Source organism: Schistocerca americana, chromosome 7 (assembly GCF_021461395.2).
Source record: "Schistocerca americana isolate TAMUIC-IGC-003095 chromosome 7, iqSchAmer2.1, whole genome shotgun sequence".
NCBI classification, from domain to species: Eukaryota; Metazoa; Arthropoda; class Insecta; order Orthoptera; family Acrididae; genus Schistocerca; species Schistocerca americana.
This window is the reverse complement of record NC_060125.1, coordinates 84788326-84815508: the sequence shown is the minus strand read 5'-3', so window position 1 is coordinate 84815508 and position 27183 is coordinate 84788326. Positions and strand designations below refer to the sequence as shown.

At 38.8% G+C, this 27183-nt stretch overlaps 1 protein-coding gene across 5 annotated transcripts in view; it reads left to right on the top strand.

Moving 5' to 3' along the window:
* LOC124622562 (homeodomain-interacting protein kinase 2-like) overlaps positions 1-27183 on the top strand; it is a 210431-nt gene that overhangs the window by 37826 nt on the left and 145422 nt on the right. For all 5 annotated transcript variants that reach the window (XM_047148304.1, XM_047148306.1, XM_047148305.1 and 2 more), the window contains exons 3-6: positions 17564-17857; positions 20271-20525; positions 24005-24097; positions 24196-24414. In XM_047148304.1, the coding sequence (XP_047004260.1) occupies positions 17576-17857; positions 20271-20525; positions 24005-24097; positions 24196-24414 (849 nt within the window). In that variant the 5' untranslated portion in view covers positions 17564-17575. The remainder of the gene's footprint in view (positions 1-17563; positions 17858-20270; positions 20526-24004; positions 24098-24195; positions 24415-27183) is intronic.

Sequence of the window (27183 nt, the reverse complement as noted above, 5' to 3'; positions counted from 1 at the left end):
GATTCTTCCAATGAATCTCAGTCTGGCATCTGCTTTACCGACTATCAACTGTATATGATCATTCCATTTTAAATCACTCCTAATGCCTACTCCCAGATAATTTATGGAATTAACTGCTTCCAGTTGCTGACCTGCTATGTTGTAGCTAAATGATAAAGGATCTTCCTTTCTGTTTATTTGCAGCACATTAGACTTGTCTACATTCAGATTCAATTGCCATTCCCTGCACGATGCGTCAATTCGTTACAGATCCTCCTGCATTTCAGTACAATATTCCATATTTACAACCTCTCGATATACTACAGCATCATCCGCAAAATGCCTCAGTGAACTTCAGATGTTATCCACAAGGTCGTTTATATATATTGTGAATAGCAACAGTCCTACAACACTCCCCTGTGGCACACCTGAGATCACTCTTACTTCAGAAGACTTCTCTCCATTGAGAATGACATGCTGAGTTCTGTTATCTAGGAACTCTTCAATCCAATCACACAATTGGCCTGATAGTCTATATGCTCTTACTTTGTTCATTAAACGACTGTGGGGAACTGTATCGAACGCCTTGCGGAAGTCAAGAAACACGGCATCTACCCGTGTCTTTCGCTCTCTTGAGTCTCGTGGATGAATAGCGCAAGCTGGGTTTCACATGAGTCTTTTTCGAAACCCATGCTGATTCCTACAGAGTAGATTTCTAGTCTCCCGAAAAGTCATTATACTCGAACATAATACGTGTTCCAAAATTCTACAACTGGTCAACGTTAGAGATATAGGTCTATAGTTCTGCACATCTGTTCGACATCCCTTCTTGAAAACGGGGATGACCTGTGCCCTTTTCCAATCCTTTGGAACGCTACGCTCTTCTAGAGACCTATGGTACACTGCTGCAAGAGGAGGAGTCAAGTTCCTTCGCGTACTCTGTGTAAAATCGAACTGGTATCCCAGCCAAAGTTCATCTTCCGTAAACACTATCACAGTAACTGCATTGTGACTGAGAGAGGACTTGCTCCATACTGTAGGAGGCCCACCAGCCGACTCCTCTTCTGGGCCGCAACCATGCAACTTAATAACGTGGAGCTGACTGCATTGTGACTGAGAGAGGACTTGCTCCATACTGTAGGAGGCCCACCAGCCGACTCCTCTTCTGGGCCGCAACCATGCAACTTAATAACGTGGAGCTGCACCCTGATTGGCTCGATCGACTCCAGCGGTATTATGGCTGCATCTCTTGTGGCCTCCCCACGTGAGCACTTTGAAGTATGCCACTCTGCTGTCACTGGAGCGTTGGTACACAGTGTTCAAGAAGGCGGTGGCCGCATCATATGTGCTGCGACCACGCTGTATGAATTCACGGCAGAACAAAACCAATGTATCATTTGTTTTGATGAAAGCGTGAAAGCCGTGAGAGGATAAATTGGTTAAATTTGAAACTGGTAATGGTACTTCTTGAATAAAGTAACCTAATATCAATTTGTGGCTGGTTGGTGTACTCCGTCAATAGCTTATTTCAAGTAAGAGAGCTTTGCAGAGAAATTCTTGACTCTGACAAAGAAAATGATTCTGTTGTGCCCAAATATATGCCACACAGTTGTGAAGTTCATCCATTTTGCCAAAGAAGAAAGACTTTTTGTTGGGGAAAAGGCCTGATGTCATTGACTGAAGGAAATTTTTTTATTGGTCTTAGTCACAATAAAATGTAACGACAACTTGCTAATTACTGGTTTTGGTTGACTAGCAACAATCCTCAGATTATGCTTACTATAGATTTGGTGCCTAAGTATAATGTTGACCATCGCAACATTGTTAGTAAGTGTAACTTGTCGGCATTAAAAAGTTGGCTTTCTACGTTAACAGTTGCATTTTCACCAACTTTATGTAATATTGTTGAGTTATGCTTAGTAACAATGACATTGTGGCCAACATTGTGCTCAAGTACCAAATCTTTAGTGAACGTGATCTGAGGATGGTTGCTAGTAAGACAAAACCCGTAATTAACAAGTTGAAATTATGTTTTATTGTGATCAACACTATTAAAATTTTTAATGAGAAATTCTGCTATAATGAACAAATAGAACATACAAAAGTTTTAAATAGTTGTGGCCAGATAGTTTCTTCTTACTACTCGTACCGGTACCATAACACATGTAATTTTAGCAGAGAAGCTTTTTAAAAATATTTTGAGAGTATATGTATTCTTTTTTTACTTCTTATTCATGATGATATTTGTTAGTAGCAGGTAATTACAATAAAATTATTTCAGTTGCACTTTAACTAATTTTTCAAACCTGTAACACTTTGTGTAATATGAATTTCCTCGACCAGTTTGAAATCAAATTGTGAAGTTGTAATTAAATGACGTTCTAAGGAGGTCAAAAAAATTCCTAAAACAATAGGACTTGCAAATTACCAGTAATAGAAAAAATTAACTGCTCGAATGTGCCGTAAACATGGAAAATGGTTACATCCAGAACATTTCATTGTCTGCCTCCCACTCTTCTTAGACAAAAGATAAATATTTCACAGTTGCAGGTCAGTGTATAGATGTCTATGTCATAAATTTGCAAGTTTTTTGCAGGATATCAATATGACACATCATTAAGTATTTTTGTAAATATAACAAAAGCTCTCATGAAAAGCAGTGATGCTCAAATAATACTAGGTACAGAAAATTAGTTAAAACCTGGAATTGATAGTAATGAGATTTTTGGGGAAAATTTAAGTGTATATTGGAAGGATAGGCAAATGGGAAATGGAGGTGGTGTGTTTGTCGCTGTAGACAAGACACTCAAATCCACAAGATAGAAATAGAAGCTGCATGTGGGATTATTTGGGCAGGACCCAGTATCAGGGGTGGGCATAATGGGATAATTGTATCCTTCTATTGCCCACCAGACTCATCTCCTGATCATATGAACAGAATCTTCCGTCAGTTCTTGGTAGAACAACATTATAATAAATGAAAAGCACCAGTTTGCTTTCCTGATGTAACCGAAAACTTTAGAGAGAACCTCTTGTACGTAAGTTCTCCAGTCATACTGTAATTGTAGGTGGAGGCTTTAATCATCCAACAATTAATTGGGAAAATTACAGTTTTGTTAGTGGTGGGCATGATAAGGCATCCTGTGAATCATTACTAAATGCCTTCTCTGAAAACTACATAGAAGAGATAGTTAGGAGCCCCACTCGTGATAGAAAAATGTTGGAACTAATGGCAACAAATAGACGTAACCTCTTTGAGGATGTCCACATGAAAACTGATATCAGAGACAGTAACGTGGATGTGGCGACAGTGCTTGTTGCGACAATGATTAGCAAAGTACAAAGGACAACTAAAACAAGCAGAAAGACATATGCATCCAGAAAACTACATAAAAAAAATCAGTAGTGTCATATCTACATGAGGAACTAGAAACATTCTGCACTGGGCAGTAGCCTGTAGAGCAACTGTGGCCTAAGTTTAAAAGAATAGTTGTTTAGATAGATATGTACCCAGTAGAAGAGTTCATAATGGGAGGAAACCTCCATGGTATACAGTCAATGTAATGAAACTTCTGAAGAACAGAGATTACTGCAAAATAGGTGTGAAACAAAGCATAGGGCTATAGATGGAGATATACTGAATGAAATGCATTTGGCTGTCAAGATAGTAATGTGTGATGCCTTACAGTGACTACCATAGCAGACTATTGTTAAATGATTTTGTGACAATGTTTCACAAAACCCAAAGAAGTTGTGGTTTATGTAAAGGCTTTTAGTGACACCAAAGTTAGTGCCCACTTCTTTGCGAATGAGACACGAAATGAAATAGAAGGTAGCACAGCAAAAGCAGCTGTGTCTCCAAATGTTCCTTTCCAAAGGAAAAGCCAGGAGAACTGCCCAAATTAATTCTCATACCAATGAAAAAATGGAGTAAATATTTGTATTAGGGCGGATGAGATGTAGCTGAAATCGTTAAAACTGAACAAAGCTCCAGGGCCCGATGGATTCTATACTGCGTTTGCAGCCGAGTTAGCCCACTTCTAACTGTAATCTATCATAGATCTCTTGAACAAAAAACAGTGACCAGTTCTAGGAAAAAAGCACAGGTCACACCTGTCTACACGAAGGATAGCAGAAACGATCCACAAAACTACTATTCCATGTCCTTGAAATTGAATTGTTGTAGAATTTTAGGACATATTCTGAGCTAAAACGTAATGAGGTATCTTGAACAGAATGACATCCTCAATGCCAACCAGCATGGATCGTGTGAAACCCACCTCCTATTTTTCTCACATGGCATACTGAAAGCTTTGGATCAAAGCAGTCGGGTAGATGGAGTATTTCTTGATTTCCAAAATACATTCGACTCAGTATCACACCTATGCTTATTGTCAAAAGTACGATCATATGGGATTTCAAGTGAAATTTGTGACTGGATTGAGGACTTTTTGGTATGGAGGACACAGCATGGTATCTTGGATGGAGAGTCATTATCAGATGTAGAAGTAACTTCGGGTGTGGCCCAGGTAAGTGTGATGGGATCTTTGCAGTTCATGTTGTATATTTATGACCTTACAGACAATATTAATAGCAACCTCCGACTTTTTGCAGATGATGCAGTTACCTATAATGAAGTACTATCTGAAAGAAGCTGCTTAAATATTCAATCTGAACTTGATAACATTTCAAAGTGATGCAAATATTGGCAACTTGCTTCAAATATTTAGAAATGTAAAATTGTGCACATCACAGAATGGAAAAATGTAGTGTCCCATGATTATAATATCAGTGAGTTACTGTTGAAATCGACCAACTTATACAAATATCTGGGTGTACACTTTGTAGTGATATGAAATGGAATTATCACATAGGCTCACTCATGGGTAAAGCAGGTTGTACAATTAAGTTTATTGGTAGAATATAGAGGAAGTGGAATCAGTCTACAAAGGAGACTGCTTACAAATCACTCGTGTGACTGGTTCTAGAATATTATTCAAGTGTGTGGGACCTGTACCAAATAGGACTAACAGGGGATACTGTACAAATACAGAAAAGGGCAGCACAAATAGTCACAAGTTTGTTTGATTCATGGTAGAGTGTCACAGAGATGCTGAAGGAACTGAATTGGGAAGACTCTTGGAGACATATGTAAACTATCCCGAGAAAGTCTATTAAAAAAGTTTCAGTAACCGGCTTTAAATGATGACTCTAGGAATATGCTACAATCCCGTATGTATTGCTCACATAGGGATCATGGGGATAAGATTAGAATAAGTGCACAGGCATTCAAACAATCATTCTTCCTGTGTTCCATACGTGAATGGTACAGGAAGAGACTCTAATAACTGGTACAATGGCACATACCCTCTGGCATGAATTTCGTGGTGGTTTGCATCCGTAACATGAAACAGAGCTGGAAACATTTTTATGCTGGGTAACCCAAAGAAGATTGTTATTTCACTGGATCAAGTGTAGTGTTTTTAATGAAGATTTTGTAGAAACAATGGTCACTAAATATTCCCAAAACTTTCTATTTCATTCTCCCAAATTTTCAACTAATCCCTGAGTTACCTGTTAGTTGAATTCCTTACATTGCTTTTTTTCTATGCTTCTGTTCCTCACAAAGGGCAATGCTGTACATACTGTCTTCTGCTACTGTCTGTGAAGATAACACATTATCAGGGGATACTAACGATTAATGTAATTTATTTTGGACTTCCATTAGTGAATTTCATTTCACCTTAATGTAACTGTACGGGTTGTGTGTAGAAAGATGGCACATAAGTCAGAAAGTGATGTAACTGATATTGAAAATTGAGTCAAATTAGTTGCAGTTTGTGCTACTGATTTATACAGTGGATAAAATTTTTACATAGCACTGTTGGATTTTCTGCTGCTGTAGCACAATTGATGTGTTGTGTTGTTGAAATGGCTAATTTTTGGAATAAACAAGTTTAAATGTGTTATCCACAAAGTACGGTCCATTAGCTTCCGAGACAGACACATTAAGATGGCGGCTGCTCGATTTCCTGCTGTCAGCCAATCAAAGCTAGTACAGATATGTGGTCTAGTTAGCCAATAGCAGTGACCACTTGATGAGCACACCTTAAGTTCCTGCAAGTGAAGCAGTGACATTCCTGTTCTTGTTTGTAATAAATATGTGGCTGTCTCAGTTTCCTTATCATGATTTCCAGGTTATGGTGAGGTTTAAGCATAACAACACAACTTAAATTGATGCGAATGAAGCAGTGACATTAATATTCTTCATTGTCACGGGTATTTGGCTGTTGTCTTCCAAATAGACCAAAATTTCCAGGAGTGTGGTTTGGCTGTTTTCAGCTATTTTTTCCAAATATTATGTGATCTTCAGCGGTGTTTAGGCATGGACACAAGAGCACAGCTAGAATTGCCATAAAATATCTGATTGTGAGGACAGACTGATCTGTAGCATAGCCTGAGGTCTGTGTTAGTTTATAAAGTAAATTTGGTTGATAGTTGGTGAAGCCAATATATGTGGAAAAAAACCCTCTAGTTTAGACTGACTTGTTGCTTAGTGAGGTATAGCGAAGCTTGTGATTGTAAAAGCAGAAAACCTGATGGTGGTGGCAGGTGTACCTGTAACTTGTGGTGCACCAATGAAATGTGTAATCTTGTTACGAATAAGCAGCTATTTTCCCAGTTGTGTTGTGATTTTGAAGGGTGTGGATAGGCAGGAAACTGAACACAGCTTCAGTTGGTGGAGAAAATTATATGTTGTAATGTAGATTATGAATTTCCTGTTTCAGGAAATTGTCATTTTTTTATGCAGTGTTGCAGCTTGTTGTGTAGTTCATAGTATATCCCTAGTGGTCTCTCTGCATGAGTGTAATGTGATGCTATCATTCGATCAGTGTCAATACTATATCAAGCACTGTGACTTATCATCAGATTTGCCCATTCGAAGGCGAGTATAGTTTTCTGGTTGTAAGTCAGTCTTGAATGTGGAGGTATGCTTTCTAGGTGAAGTTGCGTTCTATAAAATAACCAAAGCCAACTTAGGGTTGTCATTGGGGGAGAACAACGTACTACCACGAGCAATGGAATGCCCCTGGTGCCATGTGCCATGTAATTTTTTACCCAACTTGGGCTCTTTGTACTTGGTTTGGTGATTTGCAAATGATTGTCTGAAATATTTCAGATTTCTGCGCCGTGCGGGTCCCACATCGTACCCGAAGATGGTGAGACTTGTCACGGATTTCGACATTCCTTCGCGAATGGTGACAGACTAGTCTTCCTTCTGTTATGAAGTGCATATCCAGTGGGCGATAAACTATTCACAACAGTTCGGGGGACCATGAGTCGTCCTTGAAATAGACCAGGTGAAATTTGGCAATAAGAAACACGACATAGACCTTAAAATCTATGGGAACTGGGTGTTCGCTGGAACTCAGAAAAATGCTTCCTTGAACCTGTTGAATTTTGGATCAAGAAAGAGTTGGTAAGAATAATCAAAGATAAGATCCTTCCTGAGATGATGATCGGTAGTGACTACTTCAGTTCATACAACACTCTTTTCAGTACTGAAGGAAGGTTTTCAGCACCTTAGAGTGAACCATAGTCTGAATTTTGTAGGTTCGAAACATCATTCTGTTAACATACATACTGTGGAGGGAATTTAGTGGGACACCAGAGGTGCCATCCCACATGTCAGAAGGAACAAACGTGTCAGGGATTACCTAGCTGATTATATGTTCTGTTGAGCATGTTCCCTGAATGAAGTATTAGAGCACTTTTCCCATCAGAACTTTGTTGCAATAATTTTTTTTGAAGAAAGATGCAAGCACAGATAGTGACTAAAATTCCATGCCTTTTGGGGAAATAGGCATCTTCATTTCCCTCACCATTAAATGTTTGTTATACTATCTCAATACTTGGTACTGTACACTTTGTCTATTACTTTGGGGCGTCTACTTTATTCCTGTTTCATGCTTAATATACAGGGTGTACATAAAGTCTGGGAACACTTTCAATTAATTATTGCACAAGAACTAAACATCGTACAGATGTCATACATATTGCATTTTGAAGAGAAACTCTGAAAGCTTTTTTTTTTTTTTTTTTTTACAAACATTTGATATGAGAACCACGAGTGACCCGGCAGACGTCAATACGGTAATCGAATTCTTGCCATACCTGTCCCAGTATGGCATTGTTGACTGTGGCAGCCGCTTCCCATATTCTCTCCCAGAGCTCTGCTACATCACATGGTAGAGGCGGTACATACACCAGATCTTTAATTTGTCCCCAAAGAAAAAAGTCACAAGGAGTGAGATCTGGTGACCGGGCAGGCCATTTCGAACTCCAACACACAGAAAGCTCGCTCTGCACCTTAACTCACCACGTTTGTGACTAGTGCTGACTATTGGCAAATTACCAAACTATTCTGTGGCGGTATACATGGAAAAAAAATCTTTCAGGGTTTCTCTTCAAAATGTCATATGTATGATATTTGTACAATGTTTGGTTCTTGTGCAATAAATAATTTAAATTGTTCCCGGACTTTATGTACACCCTGTATTTTCATCATTTGTGTGTCCACGGGCTGAAATTGTTATGATGTGATTGGCTGATCACATATAAGTGTAATAAGCTCTGATTCTGAGCTTTGATTGATTGATGAGGTCATGTGCCCTGTGGATTTTCATGTAACAAAAGCAGATCGCACAGATTTCACAGTTTCTGAAGCTATTGTGCTGTATTTGGTGGACTTCGTATTTAAACTTGGGTAGTGTTTATATTTGTGTATTCAGAAAATATCTCAAGATTTTAAACATGGCTGCAGCAGCAACTGTTAAAATTCTTCACAATAAAGGATGGCAGCCAAAATAAAAATATTCTATCCTGCAACTGTTTTTGGCTGCCATCCTCTATTGTTCAGAAAATATGCAATTTTGATGATACAGTGCATTAAAGATCTATCCAAGGCACATTCTTTCTTCTTATCCTCCCTCCCTCCCTCCCTCCCTCCCCCTTTCTCCCCCCAGCCTCCCTCCCTCCCCCCTTTCCCCTCCCCCTCCTTCTTCCTCATTCACCCTACAGCCCGGATCTCGCACGTGCAGACTTCCATCTGTTTGACCCAATAAAGGATGCACTCCGCGGGATGCAGTATGTGGATGATATGGTTACTGATGTAACAAGACTTTGGCTTTGACATCGACCAGTAGTGTCTTACCAGGCGGGTATGCAGATCCTACCAGTAACTTGGCGTAAGCCCGTCGCATTGAACTGAGATTATAATGAGAAATAGGGTTTTGTACCCAAAAGAGTGGGGAATAATGTGGTGTATTGGAGTCCTGGATAAAACCTGCTTTCAGAAAAAGTGTTGATTGCATATTGAACGACCCTCATATTTTTCAGGTAACACCAACAGAGATGATGATTTACGAAAAGGAATTCATGAACTAAGTAAAATGTGTACAGAATATATTCTGGTAAATGTTAAGTCAATAGGATTTTGTGGATAAATTCAGTGAGGACTAAGTTGTTAGTAAGGCTACTTTACCTGTTCATTGTTTTTTTCCTTCATTATACTGGATGTAAAATATCGTATAAATACGAAGAAGCTGCGCGGATTAAGTTGAATAGATTTAAAATTACATGTGGAATAATTTATCTTAAAGCATAAAACACTGAAAAATCAAGACCGAGAGTTTATTAGACAGATGTATTGAAAATTTGGAGTGGAAAAGAAAAACTGGATGAAAATAAAAGGGAATGGAATGAACGTCTACAAAGAATTGATCCAGAGAGACTGCAATGTCAAATAAAGAACTTCAAACTAAAGGGAAGATAGATCCTGGCAGACCGAGAAGAACGTAACCGTAGCAGGTCATAACTGGCCTCATACGGGAAGTGGTGGAGAAGTATGCATTTTTTTATGGTTGAAATAATAAAACCCTGCACCAATTACACATTTTTTCAAGCATACCCCGATGTGTTCAGAGAATTTTTTCTGAAGTGCAAATATTTACATTGATCTTCTATCTGGTGTTTGGCTCTGTGTTAATCTGCCATCTTGTGCTGCTGTCGTCTTTTTATGGTTTTTACTGCGATTGGAAGATAGGGAAAAATAATTATTTTATGTAATTGACAATTAGAAGATAGTGGAAATGTGTATGAATATGGAGTGCATTCTTGTACGGGAGTGAAACGTAAAAGATGTACAGTTCAGACAGGAACAGTTTGAAGAAGCTTGAAGTATTTGAAATGTCCGCTACAGAAGAATTCTGAAGATCAGATGGGTACATGAAATAACTAATGAGGTGGTACTGAATTGAATTAGGCAGAAGAAATGGTATGGCTTATATTGACTGGAAGAATAAATCGGTTACTACGGGATATCCCAAGGCATCAACAAATCGTATTTTGTAGCGTAGGGAATTTTGTGTGTGTGTGTGTGTGTGTGTGTGTGTGTGTGTGTGTGTGTGTGTGTGTGTGAGAGAGAGAGAGAGAGAGAGAGAGAGAGAGAGAGAGAGAGAGAGAGAGGGGGGGGGGGGAGGGAGAGGGAGAGACCCCTCCCTCCCCCTCTCCTCCCTCCCTCCCCATCTGCCTCTCCCTCTCGTCCTTCACCCTTCCCCACACTGCCCCTCACTCCAGTTTGTTGTGTTACAGTGCCAAGAAGTTAGATTCTGTTATATAAAAATGGTATCATAAAACATGTGCAGTGTCATAGTGGTATGCATCTTTCACCCTACTTTGTTAATGTCTGTCTAGCAAAATGCAAAGGAAGTAAAAGATTTTTCTCCCATGTTCTAGTATACAGGGTGATTCAAAAAGAATACCACAACTTTAAAAATGTGTATTTAATGAAAGAAACATAATATAACCTTCTGTTATAGATCATTACAAAGAGTATTTAAAAAGGTTTTTTTTCACTCAAAAACAAGTTCAGAGATGTTCAATATGGCCCCCTCCAGACACTCGAGCAATATCAACCCGATACTCCAACTCGTTCCACACTCTCTGTAGCATATCAGGCGTAACAGTTTGGATAGCTGATGTTATTTCTCGTTTCAAATCATCAATGGTGGCTGGGAGAGGTGGCCGAAACACCATATCCTTAACATACCCCCATAATAAAAAATCGCAGGTGGTAAGATCAGGGCTTCTTGGAGGCCAGTGATGAAGTGCTCTGTCACGGGCTGCCTGGCGGCCGATCCATCGCCTCGGGTAGTTGACGTTCAGGTAGTCACGGACAGATAAGTGCCAATGTGGTGGCGCTCCATCCTGCTGAAATATGAATTGTTGTGCTTCTTGTTCGAGCTGAGGGAACAGCCAATTCTCTAACATCTCCAGAGAGTGTGGAACGAGTTGGAGTATCGGGTTGATATTGCTCGAGTGTCTGGAGGGGGCCATATTGAACATCTCTGAACTTGTTTTTGAGTGAAAAAAAACCTTTTTAAATACTCTTTGTAATGATGTATAACAGAAGGTTATATTATGTTTCTTTCATTAAATACACATTTTTAAAGTTGTGGTATTCTTTTTGAATCACCCTGTATATTGAATATTCAGCACCTATTCTTGTTGTATTGCACATTTGATATACACTGAGGTGACAAGTCATGGGATTGTGATATGCACATATACAGATACTGGTAGTATTGTTTACACAAGATATAAAAGGGCAGTGCATTCACAGAGCTATCATTTGTACTGTGGTGATTCATGTGAAAAGGTTTCTGACATGATTATGGCTGCACAACAGGAATTGACTGACTTTGAATGTAGAAAGGTAGTTGGAGCTAGATTAGATGCATGGGATGTTCCATTTTGGAAATAGGGAATTCAATATTGCGAAGTCCACAGTGTCTAGTGTGTGTTGAGAGTAACAAATTTCAGGCATTACTCTTACATGGACAATGCAGTGGCTGGTGGCCCTCACTTAATGACTGATAATAGTAGTGGCATTTACATAGAGTTGTCAGTGCTTACAGACAAGCAACAGTGCATGAAATAACCGCAGAAATCAATGTGGACATATGACAAACACATCCGTCAAGACAGAGTGGTACAATTTGGCGTTAATGGGCTGTGGCAGCTGGTGAGCAATGAGAGTGCGTTTGCCAACAGCACAACATTGCCTTCAGTACCTCTTCGGGGCTCGTGACCCTATTAATTGGAGCCTAGCTGACTCTGAAACCATGAACTGGTCAGATGAGTCCTGATTTCAGTTGGTAATGTTATTAGAAGGTATCTCATGTCTTCTGTCACCTCAGTGTAATTACATGTCAGAGACCCAGTTAAACTACAGCAAGAAGAACTTACATGATAATGATCATTCAAATAGAAAAGTGTATTTGTCTCTGGGTATTATATGTTACGGCACAGAGGAAAGTTGTGTCAGAGATTAGTATTTTTCTGTATAGGTCTGCACACTATTGTAGGAGTAATCCATCGAACTACAGACCTATATCATCGACGTCGGTTTGCAGTAGGGTTTTGGAGCATTTACTGTATTCAGACATTATGAATCACCTCAAAGGAAACGATCTATTGATACGTAATCAGCATAGTTTCAGAAAACATTGATCTTGTGCAACGCTGCTAGCTCTTTATTCGCACGAAATAATGGCCGCTATCGACAGAGGATCTCAAGTTGATTCCGTATATCTAGATTTCCGGAAAGCTTTTGACACTGTTCCTCACAAGCGACTTCTAATCAAGCTGCGGGCCTATGGGGTATCATCTCAGTTGTGCGACTGGATTCGTGATTTCCTGTCAGGAAGGTCTCAGTTTGTAGTAATAGACGGCAAATCATTGAGTAAAACTGAAGTGGTATCAGGTGTTCCCCAGGGAAGCGTCCTGGGACCTCTGCTGTTCCTGATCTATATAAATGACCTGGGTGACAATCTGAGCAGTTCTATTAGGTTGTTCGCAGATGATGCTGTAATTTACCGTCTAGTAAGGTCATCCGAAGACCAGTATCAGTTGAAAAGCGATTTAGAAAAGATTGCTGTGTGGTGTGGCAGGTGGCAGTTGACGCTAAATAATGAAAAGTGTAAGGTGATCCACATGAGTTCCAAAAGAAATCCGTTGGAATTCGATTACTCGATAAATAGTACAATTCTCAAGGCTTTCAATTTAACTAAGTACCTGGGTGTTAAAATTTACGAACAACTTCAGTTGGAAAGACCACATAGATAATATTGTGGGGAAGGTGAACCAAAGGTTGCATTTCATTGGCAGGACACTTAGAAGATGCAACAAGTCCACTAAAGAGACAGCTTACACTACACTCGTTCGTCCTCTGTTAGAATATTTCTGCGCGGTGTGGGATCCTTACCAGGTGGGATTGACGGAGGACATCGAAAGGGTGCAAAAAAGGGCAGCTCATTTTGTATTATCACGTAATAGGGGAGAGAGTGTGCCAGATATGATATGCGAGTTGGGATGGAAGTCATTAAAGCAAAGACGTTTTTCGTCACGGCGAGATCTATTTACGAAATTTCAGTCACCAACTTTCTCTTCCAAATGTGAAAATATTTTGTTGAGCCCAACCTACATAGGTAGGAATGATCATCAAAATAAAATAAGAGAGATCAGAGCTTGAACAGAAAGGTTTAGGTATTCGTTTTTTCCCGGGCGCTGTTCGGAAGTGGAATGGCAGGGAGATAGTATGATTGTGGTTCGATGAACCCCCTGCCAAGCACTTAAATGTGATTTGCAGAGTAATGATGTAGATGTAGATGTAGATGCTCTCTATCAGTGGCTGAATAATGTTGCTTTTGAGATATTATTAAACATTCATATGGCTTCCATGTCATTATATTAATATATGAAGAAATATCAGAAAACGAGAAGTTAAGATTTCACAACTTTGTAATAGATGAGTGGATATTGATACCTTAAATGACAATGAATAATTCCTGCAGAAGAGTGTTCAATTGAAATATAATTAATAATTTTATTGCATAGTGCTCGGTTGCATACTGCTTTTGAAGAAAAAAAAAGTAATTGCGTTGGAAATTCTAATAATTTAAGAATCATCATAGTTCAACTAGCCATCTCCATAAACAGTAACTAAAGGTGTTTCTGTATGGTTATTACCTTCTTTAACCTAACAAAAAAAAATTGATGTTCAAACGAAATTGCTAACGGGGACGATATCGAGAGACGACGACTAATTTAAATAAAAGCCAAATAGTATGTATCGAGCTGCATATTAATTGCAATGGCTGATCGAGGTGAAATATTGAAATGTATATATTTTGACTGCCGTTGAAAAAAGAAATTGCTCCAGTAATTGTTATAACCACAGAATTTCTCATTCTTATCAATATCATTCATGTAGGAGAACAACTTTTTCTCACATTTTAACACACCATTGCTTTTCACCAGTTGTTTGTGTTGTTTATATTTTATTGGAACAAACATTCTTTTAAATTACTTGGCGTCTGATACATTACTTCCACCCCCTTCCCATCCTCTAAAAGAGTGAATAAGCTTGGTCCCTTGATGGCTGATGGCTGAGTTAAATTTTTTTTGTTGTGTTGTGTTTCCTTGTTTGTTGCTGAAAATGTCAGCAACTGGTGTATTACCTGGCAAAGCAAACTGAATACATGTCCTGGCACCACCCTCATTTTTATGCTTGAGAAACAGGGAGGGAAGGCAGAACAGCACTGCCACTTGCTATACCTCTGTATGTCAGCATGGTAGCAATTACATTTGATTGTACTTGTCGGGCACTATCACTAGCAGTTGTTCACAGAATAATATGTATGAATCCACATTTGGCCTAAATGAACCACTGGCCACACTGACTCCAGTGACTCATATTTTCGTAAAAATCTAACGTAATTTAGTGTTTGGAATTGTGTTACGTCTTGTGTACATAACAACTCGTTTATTCTGCCACCTTTTCTAAACAAATTTCATATAAAAAATTTTCCTCGCAAGGAGAGGAAGGGAATCTGAGAAATGAACTGAATAGTGATGTTGTTTGATGTGGCAGCTATCCCAAACCAACGCCGTTTATATTACTGGACCTTCCTGCAGGAGAGATCATCCTTCAAATCCATCCAAGTTCAATGCAGAAGGAGCTTGGGGTCTGACAGAATAGTTTTTCATCACCCTCTCAATTTCTGCAATATTCTTGTTAGGCTCTATGCTCCTTCTGCACCCATCTCCCTACCCTACGGCTCCTGTCCCTGTGACTGTCACTGCTGCAATACTTGCCTTATGCACCTTCTTACCACCACCTATACCAGCCCTTTAACTGGCAAAATGTAGATTATCAAAGGAAGAGCCACCTGTAAAACGACACACCATATACCAGCTGTTATATAAACATTGTTTGGCCTTTTACATCTGCATGGCTACCATGAAATTATCGATTAGGATGAATTAGGCATAGGCAGAGAGTGTCTGCTGGCAGCATGCAGTGTCCTGTTGCAGAGAATGCTCTACAACATAACACTCATAACCTCAGTGCCTATTTCACAACATGTGCCTTATGGATTCTTCACCAGACACCAGTTTCTCAGAACTATGCAAGTGAGAACTAGTGCTACAACATGTCCTTGGTTTTCCCCACCCACTCGGCCTTAGTGTACGTTAATTTCTTCTGCCTCAGCATTTCGTCATAGTAACAACTTTTTTCTTCACTCTGTTTTACTTTTCTGCATCTTTCATTGTCTTACTCATCTGTTTTACACCACCCCCCTCCCACCTCTGTTACGTACAATGCATTTACCTTTTCACTCTTATTAACTCAATTACAATGTTTAAGCCATAATCTCTGTCTGTATTACCCTGTTTTCCACCATTAAGCTCTCACGTTTTCAAATCTTGTCCGATGCAGTCCCCAACAATCGGTGTTTCCTTCTTATCCTGTCCAATAAGTCTCCCCTGACCTGTGGTTATGGTTGACTTTGCTGAAATTTATCCCTTTTCCTTCATCCCTCTTGCTTCCCCTTCAATCCTTCTGCCTGAGGGAGGAGCCAATGGTTCCAAAAGCTTGCCAAATTATAACCTTTTACGTTTGTATTCTGCCGCCACTTGGTGATTAGATTTTTTATCTATCTAATTATTTTGTCAAAAATGTATTGATTGTTTTAGTTGTTATAAATATGTAATTTGTTGCTCTGCAAGTTTCTAGGAGGTGGCAGTTTGAATCTGGCTGGGCTGAAACGTGTGGTACTGCCTCTTCAAAACAAACAAGTTTTGTTCTTATCATGTCCATGTAGAAACCAGCACAGTGGTTGCAGCTTAGTTATAGATCATATGATAGCTTTCACTAGTGGTCCGGCCTCTGACCAGATTGGAGTAGGTGGTGGTGGTGGTGGTGGTGGTGGTGGTGGTGGGAGAGGGGGGGGGGAAGGTTGCATGGAAAAGGTCTTGCATCTATGTACATTCCAGGTATATGAGCCATAAGGCAGGATTTTTGGGTGCAGGGAACAGATAAGGATGATGTGGTGTAGCCCACAGTGGGAGGCATGAAAAGGATATCTCTCATCTCCGGGCACAGTGAAAGTAGTCTAAACCCTCATAGAGAATGTGATTCAGTTGCTTCTGTTGTTGGTAATGAAGGGAGTGCTCCTTTTGTGGCTCTACATTGGATACATGGGGATGGTACATGGCTGGAGAGACAAGACATGGAATATTTCTTTCTGTACAAACTTAGGAGGGTAATTACATCTGCGAAGGTCTCTGTGAGACCCTTCGTATATGTGGAGTGGGATTACTTGTTACTACAAATGCGATGACTACGGATGGCTAGACATTGTTGAAAAAACTTCTTGGTATGGAAGGGTGTCTGCTGTCGAAGTGGAAGTATTGCTGTGGTTGGTACGTTTGATATGAATGGAGGTACTGATGTGGCCGTCCTTAAGATGGAGATAAACGTGGAGGAAGGTGGCTTGTTGGGTAGATGAGGACCAAGTGAAGTGAATTTTGAGAGAAGGTTTTGAGGTTCTGTAGGAAAGTGGAACAAGTGGGAACTCTCCCTGCAATATATCCTATATTTCCTTAACCTCCCTGGCCTTAAACTGTGCCATTACCTGTCTGCTTCCTACCTATCCCCTTCTCTGCTCTCACTCCAGCACTACACAGTCTTCTGTTCTGCCTAGGCACCACTCTCTTTTCCCATTTTCTGCTTCTCTCCTTTCCCATTTGTATTGTCTGCTGTATGGCAGAAGTGATGAAGCTAGACCCTCATCCATTTTCCTTCCTCGTCCCGTAAAAGGACAAATGAAGAAAATGAACAAATACTTTATGATTCAATGAAACCTATTTATTTTCTCAGGAATAACCAGTATGGTCAGTAACGGGAAGTGTGATATACTATCAACATATGTTTGTTGCTAGGGTCCATAAATGTGTTTTATTTTAATGTGATCATGTATGTAACCCTAAACTCATTACTTATCATTTGAACTTGCAGTATGTTACGCTTTTCACATGAGCATTTTTGACAGAGAACATGTATTGGAGGAGGCGGATGAGGAGTTATGATATGTGTATCTTATGCTCCAAACTTTATAACTCTACGATGGTAACATGACACTTTGCAGTAATGTGTTTTGTTTTTCTTATTTTGCAGAGACTTCGTGACATGTTTAGTTCCCTCTCCTCCAGCAACGGGGCGGTGGTGCACCAGAGTCACAAGAAACGAAAGCTTGAACATCAACAGCATCAACAGAGGGACTATGCTCAGGCTGCAGCAGACAGCATATATACAATAAATGTTAATCAGATAAACCAGTCCGTTGTCCGACACCACGCACAAACCAATAACAATGCAGCCCAAAAAAGCCCAAACAGTGTCGCATCACAGCAGTTTATCCGTGCCTCGACAATAAAGCTGTTTGATACGTACCAGCGTTGCGGCCAAAAGGTAGTGAATGCTTAAGACTTACATTTTTGATTTGGCTAGTGTTGCAGTGTATATACAGTTTTCTCTTTTCAAGTTTTGTTGTATTTATGTATGATATATGAAATAGCTATCCAAGGATTTCTGCTGGGCCTTATGTTTTTTACCTAATTGTTCTTCTGTTACCATACACTATTACATCTCTCTCAAAGCTACCCGTTAATCACCTGTTGTATTTTCTGTTGTGTTTTTGCCGTGTTGGCATGTGTTATTACAATAATTGATGTTTGCTACAACACATAATGTATGTGGAAATTATATTAGTCTGGTGCCTCATCTTGAAGATACAGGCCCATAGAATACTGTTAGGACTGAAAACTAATGTTACTCAATGACTGTCATGGTTTCTGTTCCTGCTTGCATGTCAGCGCCATCACTTGATACTGTGTAAGCATGTTGGGTGTTACCAAATGGTGTGTTTCAGCAATGTGTTCGTATTATTGTCAACATCCAAAGACAGTTCTCTTTTGTAGATCCGTTGTGCATGGAGGTATTTCATAACAAGTTCCTGTGAAGGTAGTGTTGAAATTGTGCCACAGAAAGAAAGAAAGCAGTACAGTGAAAATTTTGGTGAACTTTTCAGATTATCAGAGTTAAAGGGCCGAGAATATATAAGTTTGGGAAGTGGAATTATTCTGGCAAAAGAATTGTCAAGGAAAAGTCAGACTTGGCCAATACTGTTAATTCATTCAGAACTAAAGTTGTACAAGACATTCTCCTGCAACAGCTTATTAAATAGTGTGATATGCAGAAAGATAAGTCTTGCAGTGACTCTCCAAAATCTTTCCCAGCCACCTTCAAAGATAATATTTTGATTCTTGGCAAAGAATCAAGTATGCAAAATAGTATTTATGCCATTGCATGGTGTAACTAGAAACAGGACTGCTGCATTCGAAGCTGTCCAGCAGGATAAAAAAGGGGAAAATCAAAGACCAGTGCAATAAGCTTAGAAATTTTTCCCCAGATTACTGGTTATAGTAAAATATTCACCACTAAGCTCAACCATAATCTTTCCCAAAATAAAGTATTTTACACAAGCTGTGGAGAAAAAAATATCCAGTATTTCTTCATTTGAATCTAGACTTTAATGCGAAATAAGTTTTACCTCAATTCTTTTAATGAAAACTTTAATCTGCAGCTCGATCAAACTTAAATGGAGACCTGCATAAAATGTGAGAAGCTCTGTACCAATTTTGGGGACCTTCCATTGTCACTGTCTGTGAGATGAGCTAAAAGTCCAAGAAAGGAGAGCAGAAAAGTTTTTTATTTGGGAAGTGAAGCATCTGAATTGTGCTTGGAGTGCGATAATACTGTTGGCTCACTTTTTACTTTGTACAGTATGTTCAGTTACTGATAATTCTCACTAAAGACAACTATTTGCAGTTTCTTTGGTATTAACAACTTAAATGACTAAGAAGCCTGTATTCTTTGTGTGTTGTTGAAGAGAGACAAATGAGCTAATGAAGTTTGTAGTATATTGTTCATCTACATAAATGAATTTTTACTTCCTAGCATGCAAAAACTTGCCTTTTAACTGATGGTTGTTATTGGTAATACTGCAAACATGAAAAACATGTTCTACTCTGTGAGCACCTAAAAGAAACAGTGACATATTATCCCATTAGTGATCATTCCTTTTTTCTCAGTGACCAACATTTTGGTCCAATAAATAAAAAACTTCAAGAAATGTGGCCAATTGTACATTCCAGAAGAGTAAAAGGTCATAATCAAACTAAAAACATGTGGAGTGTCAAGAGTAGAAATTAGAATCCCAACACATTTTGGGTTGTGGTAATTGTTAGAAAGATTATAATAAGAAAAGTCCTTTAGATGTGGAATCACTGGAAAAGACTGTGCTTGTCAAACAGGAAGTTAAAAAAAAAAAAGAAATCGTTTCCAGTGGTGCAGTACTGAAATTGACAGTGATGCTGTAGATGAAATTTACCACTCTCTCAATCTTTTTGCGTTATTGGTATTACTTCCGTAAATTTTAGTTATAGCAGGCTCTTGATTATCCAGGTTAATCCAAAATGGAGGCTATATAGATAACCAAAAAAGACATGTAATCCAGAATACACAGATTTTTACTGGAAACAGTTAAGCAATGTAAATAGGTTACTGTGATTACTACTTTTGCTAAGTACAATCCACACTACATTTTTTCTGGTGATGTATGTATGTATGCTTTCATTTCGTGTCAGCACATAGCAAAAATTCTGAAGGGAAGAAAAACACAGTGATACTGGTGGTAAATTACTTTGATGGTCTCCAAGCTGTCTATAGAACACACCCCCAATTTCTTGTTAAGCACAGATTTTATGTCTATAACTGTCTGCAGCTCATTGAATTCAGTTAAATTTATATCGTAACATTTCAGCGCAAGTCTTGTGAACGGGAGGGTGATGTGGGCAGTGGGAGCGGCGATACAGGGACCACTACAACCACGGGCGCACACACGACAGCTGCCACGACGACGGCCGGGCACGGCACGGGCAAGGGGGGCGGCCCGGCTGCGCCCCAAGGGTCGTCTTCTGCCGATGGTGACTATCAGCTTGTCCAACATGAGGTGTTGTACTCCATGACAACCCAGTATGAGGTACTGGAGTTTCTGGGACGTGGGACATTTGGACAGGTTTGTTTCAGTTAGAGGTATATTTGATGAACTTGGCAGTCTAGTAAATTGTTGCACAGTTTAGCTATTGTATCCTCCATCTGAGTTTTCTTAAATAGCTTAAATCGCTTTACCTATTTCAAGTCATTTTAAGCAGACTAGTTCATTTACTCTGGTGTCTTCCAATTTGTTTTGTTCATTTTTCTTTCTAATTATTTTTTGTACCCTATCTTGTACTGACTCTTCAGCCAATGTTTGTGGTTTCTAATGCAACAGGTAGATGTAATCTCCACCCACTTCCATGTAATAAGGTAACCAGCTATTTTATGTGTGGTACAGGAGACCTGAGTTGCAAGTTTGTACATTTTCTTTGCCCAGTGACTTTTCGGTGAAAGAGATTATTCTATTCTGTCTTATACAGTACAGTTATATTGTAGATACCATTCAGCCATGAGCACAAGAAATGTGGGCAATTGAATACAATTAGAACATGGAATCTAATTTCTCACTTTTTCTGTGGTGTAGATATTTGTTATTGTTCAGCGACAAACTTTTAATGTAAATTTTATAGTCTGGTACTATGATAACTGTGACAGAAAAAATGCTTGGATATCCATGATTTCCATTCATTGAGTGCTGTGTATCAACATATTATAGGTCTATGTTCAAGTCATATTTGTCAAACATTTTCTTAAAATCACATTTTTAATTAACAGCACTGCATACTATTCTAATCAACTTGCAAATGATGGTAGTGCCCTTTCTGTAATATTATAACATTTATTTGTGTGTTGTAGTGATATTTCAGTGTGATATGAAGAATCAGAAGTAGAAATACACATTAAAATACTTGTTTTGTAAACTAGCTTTTGCCCCCAAAGCTAACAATGTCTCACAGAAGATTTAGAGAAATCAGGAAATTCTGTTAGCCCTCATTTTGATCAAGAATATTACCTTCATTTGAGATTGAATAAAATATACTGGATTCATGCACCGATGGGAAACACTGGATTGACTGTAATATGTGTATGAAAGTATATCACTTCTCATGAAATAAACAAGCAATCAAAGTCCTTTTCCTACATCCCTGTCTGCTGCTCATTTCACAATGTGTGTAGTGGATGTGGTTACTTTACCAGTATTGAAAAGATTAGATATTAAATTCCAGTGATTACGTATTGAAACCCGATGAAGGAAGATCCTTACATACATAAATACATACAGATGTTCCTTACTGGGGCTTAGTGTATTCCTGAAAAATATCCATTTGGTTTTAAAATGCTGTTACGTGAATGAAACTACGATCATGTCAAGTCATTTATAATCCAAGCATACCCTAATATCTCTTAAAAATATACTACTCTGTAAAGGAATATTGATTGGCAAAGAGACATTTTTTTCTGCCTCTTTCTCGTTTTTTGGGTAAAACAACACAAATTAATAAATAAAGCAACATATCATAAGTAATGTATAGAAGTTGAGAAAGTACATGTTACCTTCCTCAAAAAACAGTGGCTTCAAACAAAGGACAGGTGGTTATATATGCAAGGGTTAAGGTCCTTGTAATAAAATTTAAGAACAAAATAATTTGGCACTTTTGTGGAGTATTCGTAGAAATGCGGTGAGAGGGAGAAGAATAATATGCACTTGCTGGTTTCAACATCAGTGTAAGAAAAGTGCCTTGAACAGCTTTGACTGACAGCACATTCATTAACATAAAAGATAAAAGAACAGTACTTAATCATTTGTCTAAACTAGCAGAATTGATTTTTTACATACCAAAGAGTGATGGAACAAGTGTACTATGAATTTCATGATTAAAATTGTAGAGATATCTGTTATGAAATACCAAGTGATTGTTATCTCCCCCCCCCCCCCCTTGCTACCATTCATACATGATGTAATTCTGTGGTTATGAGGACCATATTTCTCAGAGGTCTAACTGCTGTGAAGAAGACACCCCCCCCCCCCCCCCCTCTCCACAACAATGAAAAAAATTTGTGTTTGCTATATATCGTGCCAGAGGCTCTTGACCACATTATGTGATGCTGTTGGTGAAACTGTGTATAAAGTGTTTCTTTAAGGTACAGTAAATAATGGGCAAAATAATGTGTGTGTTGAATGAAAAATTTTCTCACTGACTAGAGTTATTGCATTAGGGGAATACATTGACTGTTTTGTAAAAGAAATGTGTGTATTAATATTTGAGGCTCCAGGCACACACATGTTATTATTACTGGTTTTGACTTCTTAGCTAATCATCACCATATGATTTGAATGTGTTACGTACTAAGCACCGCTGAACTGGCCATGATAGCTGTTAAGCTGTTAATTTGTATTTTCTGTGTACTCAAATCATTTGATGATGACATGCTAAGATGTCAAAACAGGTAATGATATCGTGTGTGAGTGGTAGGTGAGATAAATTTTAAAAAAATTGACAGATTTTTAACATAATATAAATGGATATATAAAAAAAATTACTCACCTAGTGGCAGCAGCACACACATACAAAAGGATTAACAAGCTTTCGGAGCCAGTGGCTCTTTCTTCTGGCAGAAGAGTTGAAGGGGAAGGAAGAGGGATGAAGGAAAAGGCCTGGAGAGGTTTAGGGAAAGGGGTACAGTTTAGAATAGTCACCCAGAGCACAAGTCATGAGAGGCTTACCGGTTGGGATGAGAAGGTAAGTGTTCACCTGCTGCCGCTTCGTGAGTAGATTTTTTTTTTTTTCCATTTACATTATATTATCAATAATTGATTATTTTCATTGTTATGTGGACAAATTTTAAAGTTTCTTGTATTTTTCCATAGTCATTGGTATTGTGGGTTAGTGACTGTAAGCTTTCCTTTACACAGTATTCTAAAAAATTAAAATCTGACAGTCAGACAGCAATTGCGTTTCAGAAATTATGAAACACTAAAAACCATTTTTGTAACAGTTTTAGTGGTGAAATTGTCAGTCGAGGAGAAAATAAATGCGGAAGTTATTTTCACATCTTCTTATTTAGTGTTTATTAACAGGTGTTGATGCTTGAACTGAAATTTCCTTTGCTGTATTTCACAGCGGCTTTTTTGTTAAGTAGAAAAAAAATTACAGGTGTGGTTGTGAAGGGAAGGAAGATAGTAGCTTATGAGACAATTGTCAGAGAGGGATAAATTAAGCCATAGATTCACTCATCAGATAGTTAGAATTTCAGTCTTTTGTGTTATGTAATTGTTGCCTACAACTGATTGTTTGATCTGAATATGCTTCTTGACTCTGCATCTTCACTGATTTAGTCTCTCGTCCGCTACTTTTTCATCCTTTAACTTGTATTCATTTACAATTTTATCACTGTTGGTAACAGACATCGAAGTAGATTTTTGAGTTGGACACTTGGAAGTTTCCAGATACTTTATACTAAAATACTGTTGTCAGTCTCTCTGACTCCTCTGTTTTTGACTTCATTTTAGTAATGTTAAAAGTTTTTTCATGCAGCCATTTTTATGAATGTTTACAGGTAGTTAAGTGCTGGAAGAAAGGCACAAATGAAATTGTTGCCATTAAAATACTCAAGAATCATCCATCATATGCTCGGCAGGGTCAAATTGAAGTAAGTTTGAAAGGACTTATGTCCATATGTTGAAATAGACATATTAAATATTTTGCTTTTTACTTACCAGAGCTCACTATGATTGAATGTCTTTACAGGTCAGCATTCTCTCTCGCCTTAGCCAAGAAAATGCAGACGAATTCAATTTTGTCAGAGCCTTTGAGTGCTTCCAGCACAAAAACCATACATGCTTGGTATTTGAGATGCTTGAGCAGAATTTATATGATTTCCTGAAACAGAATAAATTCAGCCCTTTGCCTCTCAAATACATTCGACCAATACTTCAACAAGTATTAACAGCGCTTTTGAAATTGAAGGTAAGTTATAGACGATGTTAAAAAGTGACAAGTTTGAAAAGCATAGTTTAATTTATTGGGATTGTCATACTGTAAAACTTGCTCTGGTATGTCGTGCAGGTAATATTGTATGTACCTGTCATAACGTGAGCACATGGCACACATTAGCAAGTGTTCTTCAGTGCAATTCTATGTCCATACTCTCAGTATTAGTGGTCTAACATGTTACTATTATTGGACATTTTGCCACACTGACCACCATAGAGTATTCTCAAATCTTGCACTTCATTTTATTTCACTTCACACAGGTGGACTCTTCACCAAACCACCTTAAATTTCCCATACAAAATTCACACTGTACTAGTACAGGCAATCTTTTCATCAAGATTTAAATGTTTTAAATTTTCCTCTTGGGTCCTTTCCAAAGTTTTACTTACACACACACGCAGATCTTTAGAAGATACCTGACACAGCTTTCATTCTAGCTAATGTAGGCCATGTTAGTTCACGGTTTTTGTATGTTGTTTGATTAATTTTTATCATGAAAAACCATTTTCAAATATTGGATACAATTAACAATTGACACTGTTCCTCCTCCTTGTCAATCACGACAGTCTTTGCTGTTTTCATGTAGAAGGATTCAAAGCATTGTGTTGCTGCTGACTAAAACATGTCATTTCTTTGAATACTCTTACACACGCAATAAATGACACAGAGTTCATAAAATTTACTGATCCTATGAATTGTAGCCAGATAGTATCGTAGTCTACTGAACTAAATAGTAATAGTGGTAGGCAGACATTTCTATACTCGGATCTTAAGCAGTCCCAGTCGTAAGACAATTAGTCCAACGAATAGATGCTGTGCTGAGTCGTCACCAGTACTTCAGTCGGCCATGTAAAGGGGCATGTCAGTCGGTGAATAGAAGTGGTTATGAGCTTGCGCAACTTGGCCATAAATTGACCAGATGACTGGCCCACCTGATTTGCCGTCCAGAGACCCTGTGTTGTTCAGTGTTCTCTGAAATTTTGAAACTTCCTGGCAGATTAAAGCTGTGTGCTGGCCCGAGACTCGAACTTGGGATCTTTGCCTTTCGCGGGCAAGTGCTCTACCAACTGAGCTACCCAAGCACAACTCATGCCCCATCCTCACAGCTTTACTTCTGCTAGTACCTCGTCTCCTACCTTCCACCAGGCACTGAAATTTTGTTGGACATGAAGGTGTAACGAGGCATATCGGTAGTATACCAATGTCCCTTGGGCTTACAAGAAAAACAGTTCACACTCTTCTGATCCAGGACACTTGACTACAGTCAGTTCTGATTTTTTAGGGTTGATTGTATAAACATCGCTGACTGGAGGTAAAATTTGACGTTACTTAAGAAATTGAACTCTGTTCAGGGCTCTTCCTATTGTATAACACTAAACTTGGATCCAGTGTAGGAGATCCAATGTTCATTTAAATTAGCAAGAAACCTACTTGGCAACGTCACTAAAATTGGCTGTCAACACCTGACCTGGTAGTGTGCATGTTAACACGACCGCTTCCGGGATGGGGTGGTTTGCTTGCTGCAGTTAGAATCTACCTGGTGTATTAACAACAAGGGGTCACTGTGCCAGTGTTGATGTGGTTTCCCACATGCTCACTAGGTGAATACCTGGCTGGTTCCCATATTCCGATTTGGATGCATGGTATGCAAACATTTTGAACACTTTCTCGCACTTGCACCCAGAATTTTTTCTATATCTAGACAGATTGGGTACACTGCTTCTGTCATGGGTGGGTGAATAGGAGAGTGATGACTTTACCTCTTTGGCATCCTTAAACACTTAAATGCAAAGCAAAGCTACCTACATGCTTATTGCACTCTGAACACAGACAGTGGTTGTTCATTGCAGATTCACAGTATCTGTTATTGAAGATGTTATGTTACAAAGTTTGTTGGTTGGTTGATTTGTGGGGGTGGCGACCAAACAGTGAAGTCATAAATCCCATCGCATTAGGGAAGGATGTTCGCCAAGCCCTTTCCAATGAAACATTCTGACATTCTCCTGAAGTGATTTAGGGAAATCTCAGAAGACCTAAATCAGAATGGCTGGGCACGGGTTTGAACCGTTGTCCTCCCAAATGCGAGTCCAGTGTGCTAACCACTGCGCCACCTCGCTTAATCATGTTATAAAGGTGGAGGAAGAGGAAGAGAAAAAGCGGTGATCTTCAAAATTTTCTCCTTGCAGAAAAGATTTGTTGCTTCAAATCATATTGGGTCAACATAAGGATACAATAAAATGGAAAAAAACCTGATAAATTACTGTGGGCAATAAGCAAAAGGCGTAACTGTTCCTATGGAAATACATCATTAGTAAATTCTGCAGTCATTGCATTGTGACTCCTGTTAGTTTCATTTTCTGTTGGTTCTATATTTTCTTCATAGACATTGTTTCATCCTGAAGTCATAGGAGGTGCTTTGTATGCATTTTAATATGGTCTTATTAAGTTTAGTGTCTGAGATTGCTTGTACGAGGTGTGAAAATTGCTTATGCAAGATTCTAAGAATGGATCCACTACGGCTTATTGGTTTGGCGGGCAGGTACACAGAGGATGGGGAGCGAGTCATTGTCTTGTCCTTGAACGCCCTCTGACAGGAAACTGTGTTTCCTTTATTCACCTCGTTGTGGCAGCTGGTTGAGTTCGGGTCTGTTAGGGCTTGTTGCCAGATTCTGTCTGCGTGAAAGAGGACATAAAAAACAGAGCAACGAGTTTGTGTGAAATTTTGTTTTAAATCCGGGAAAT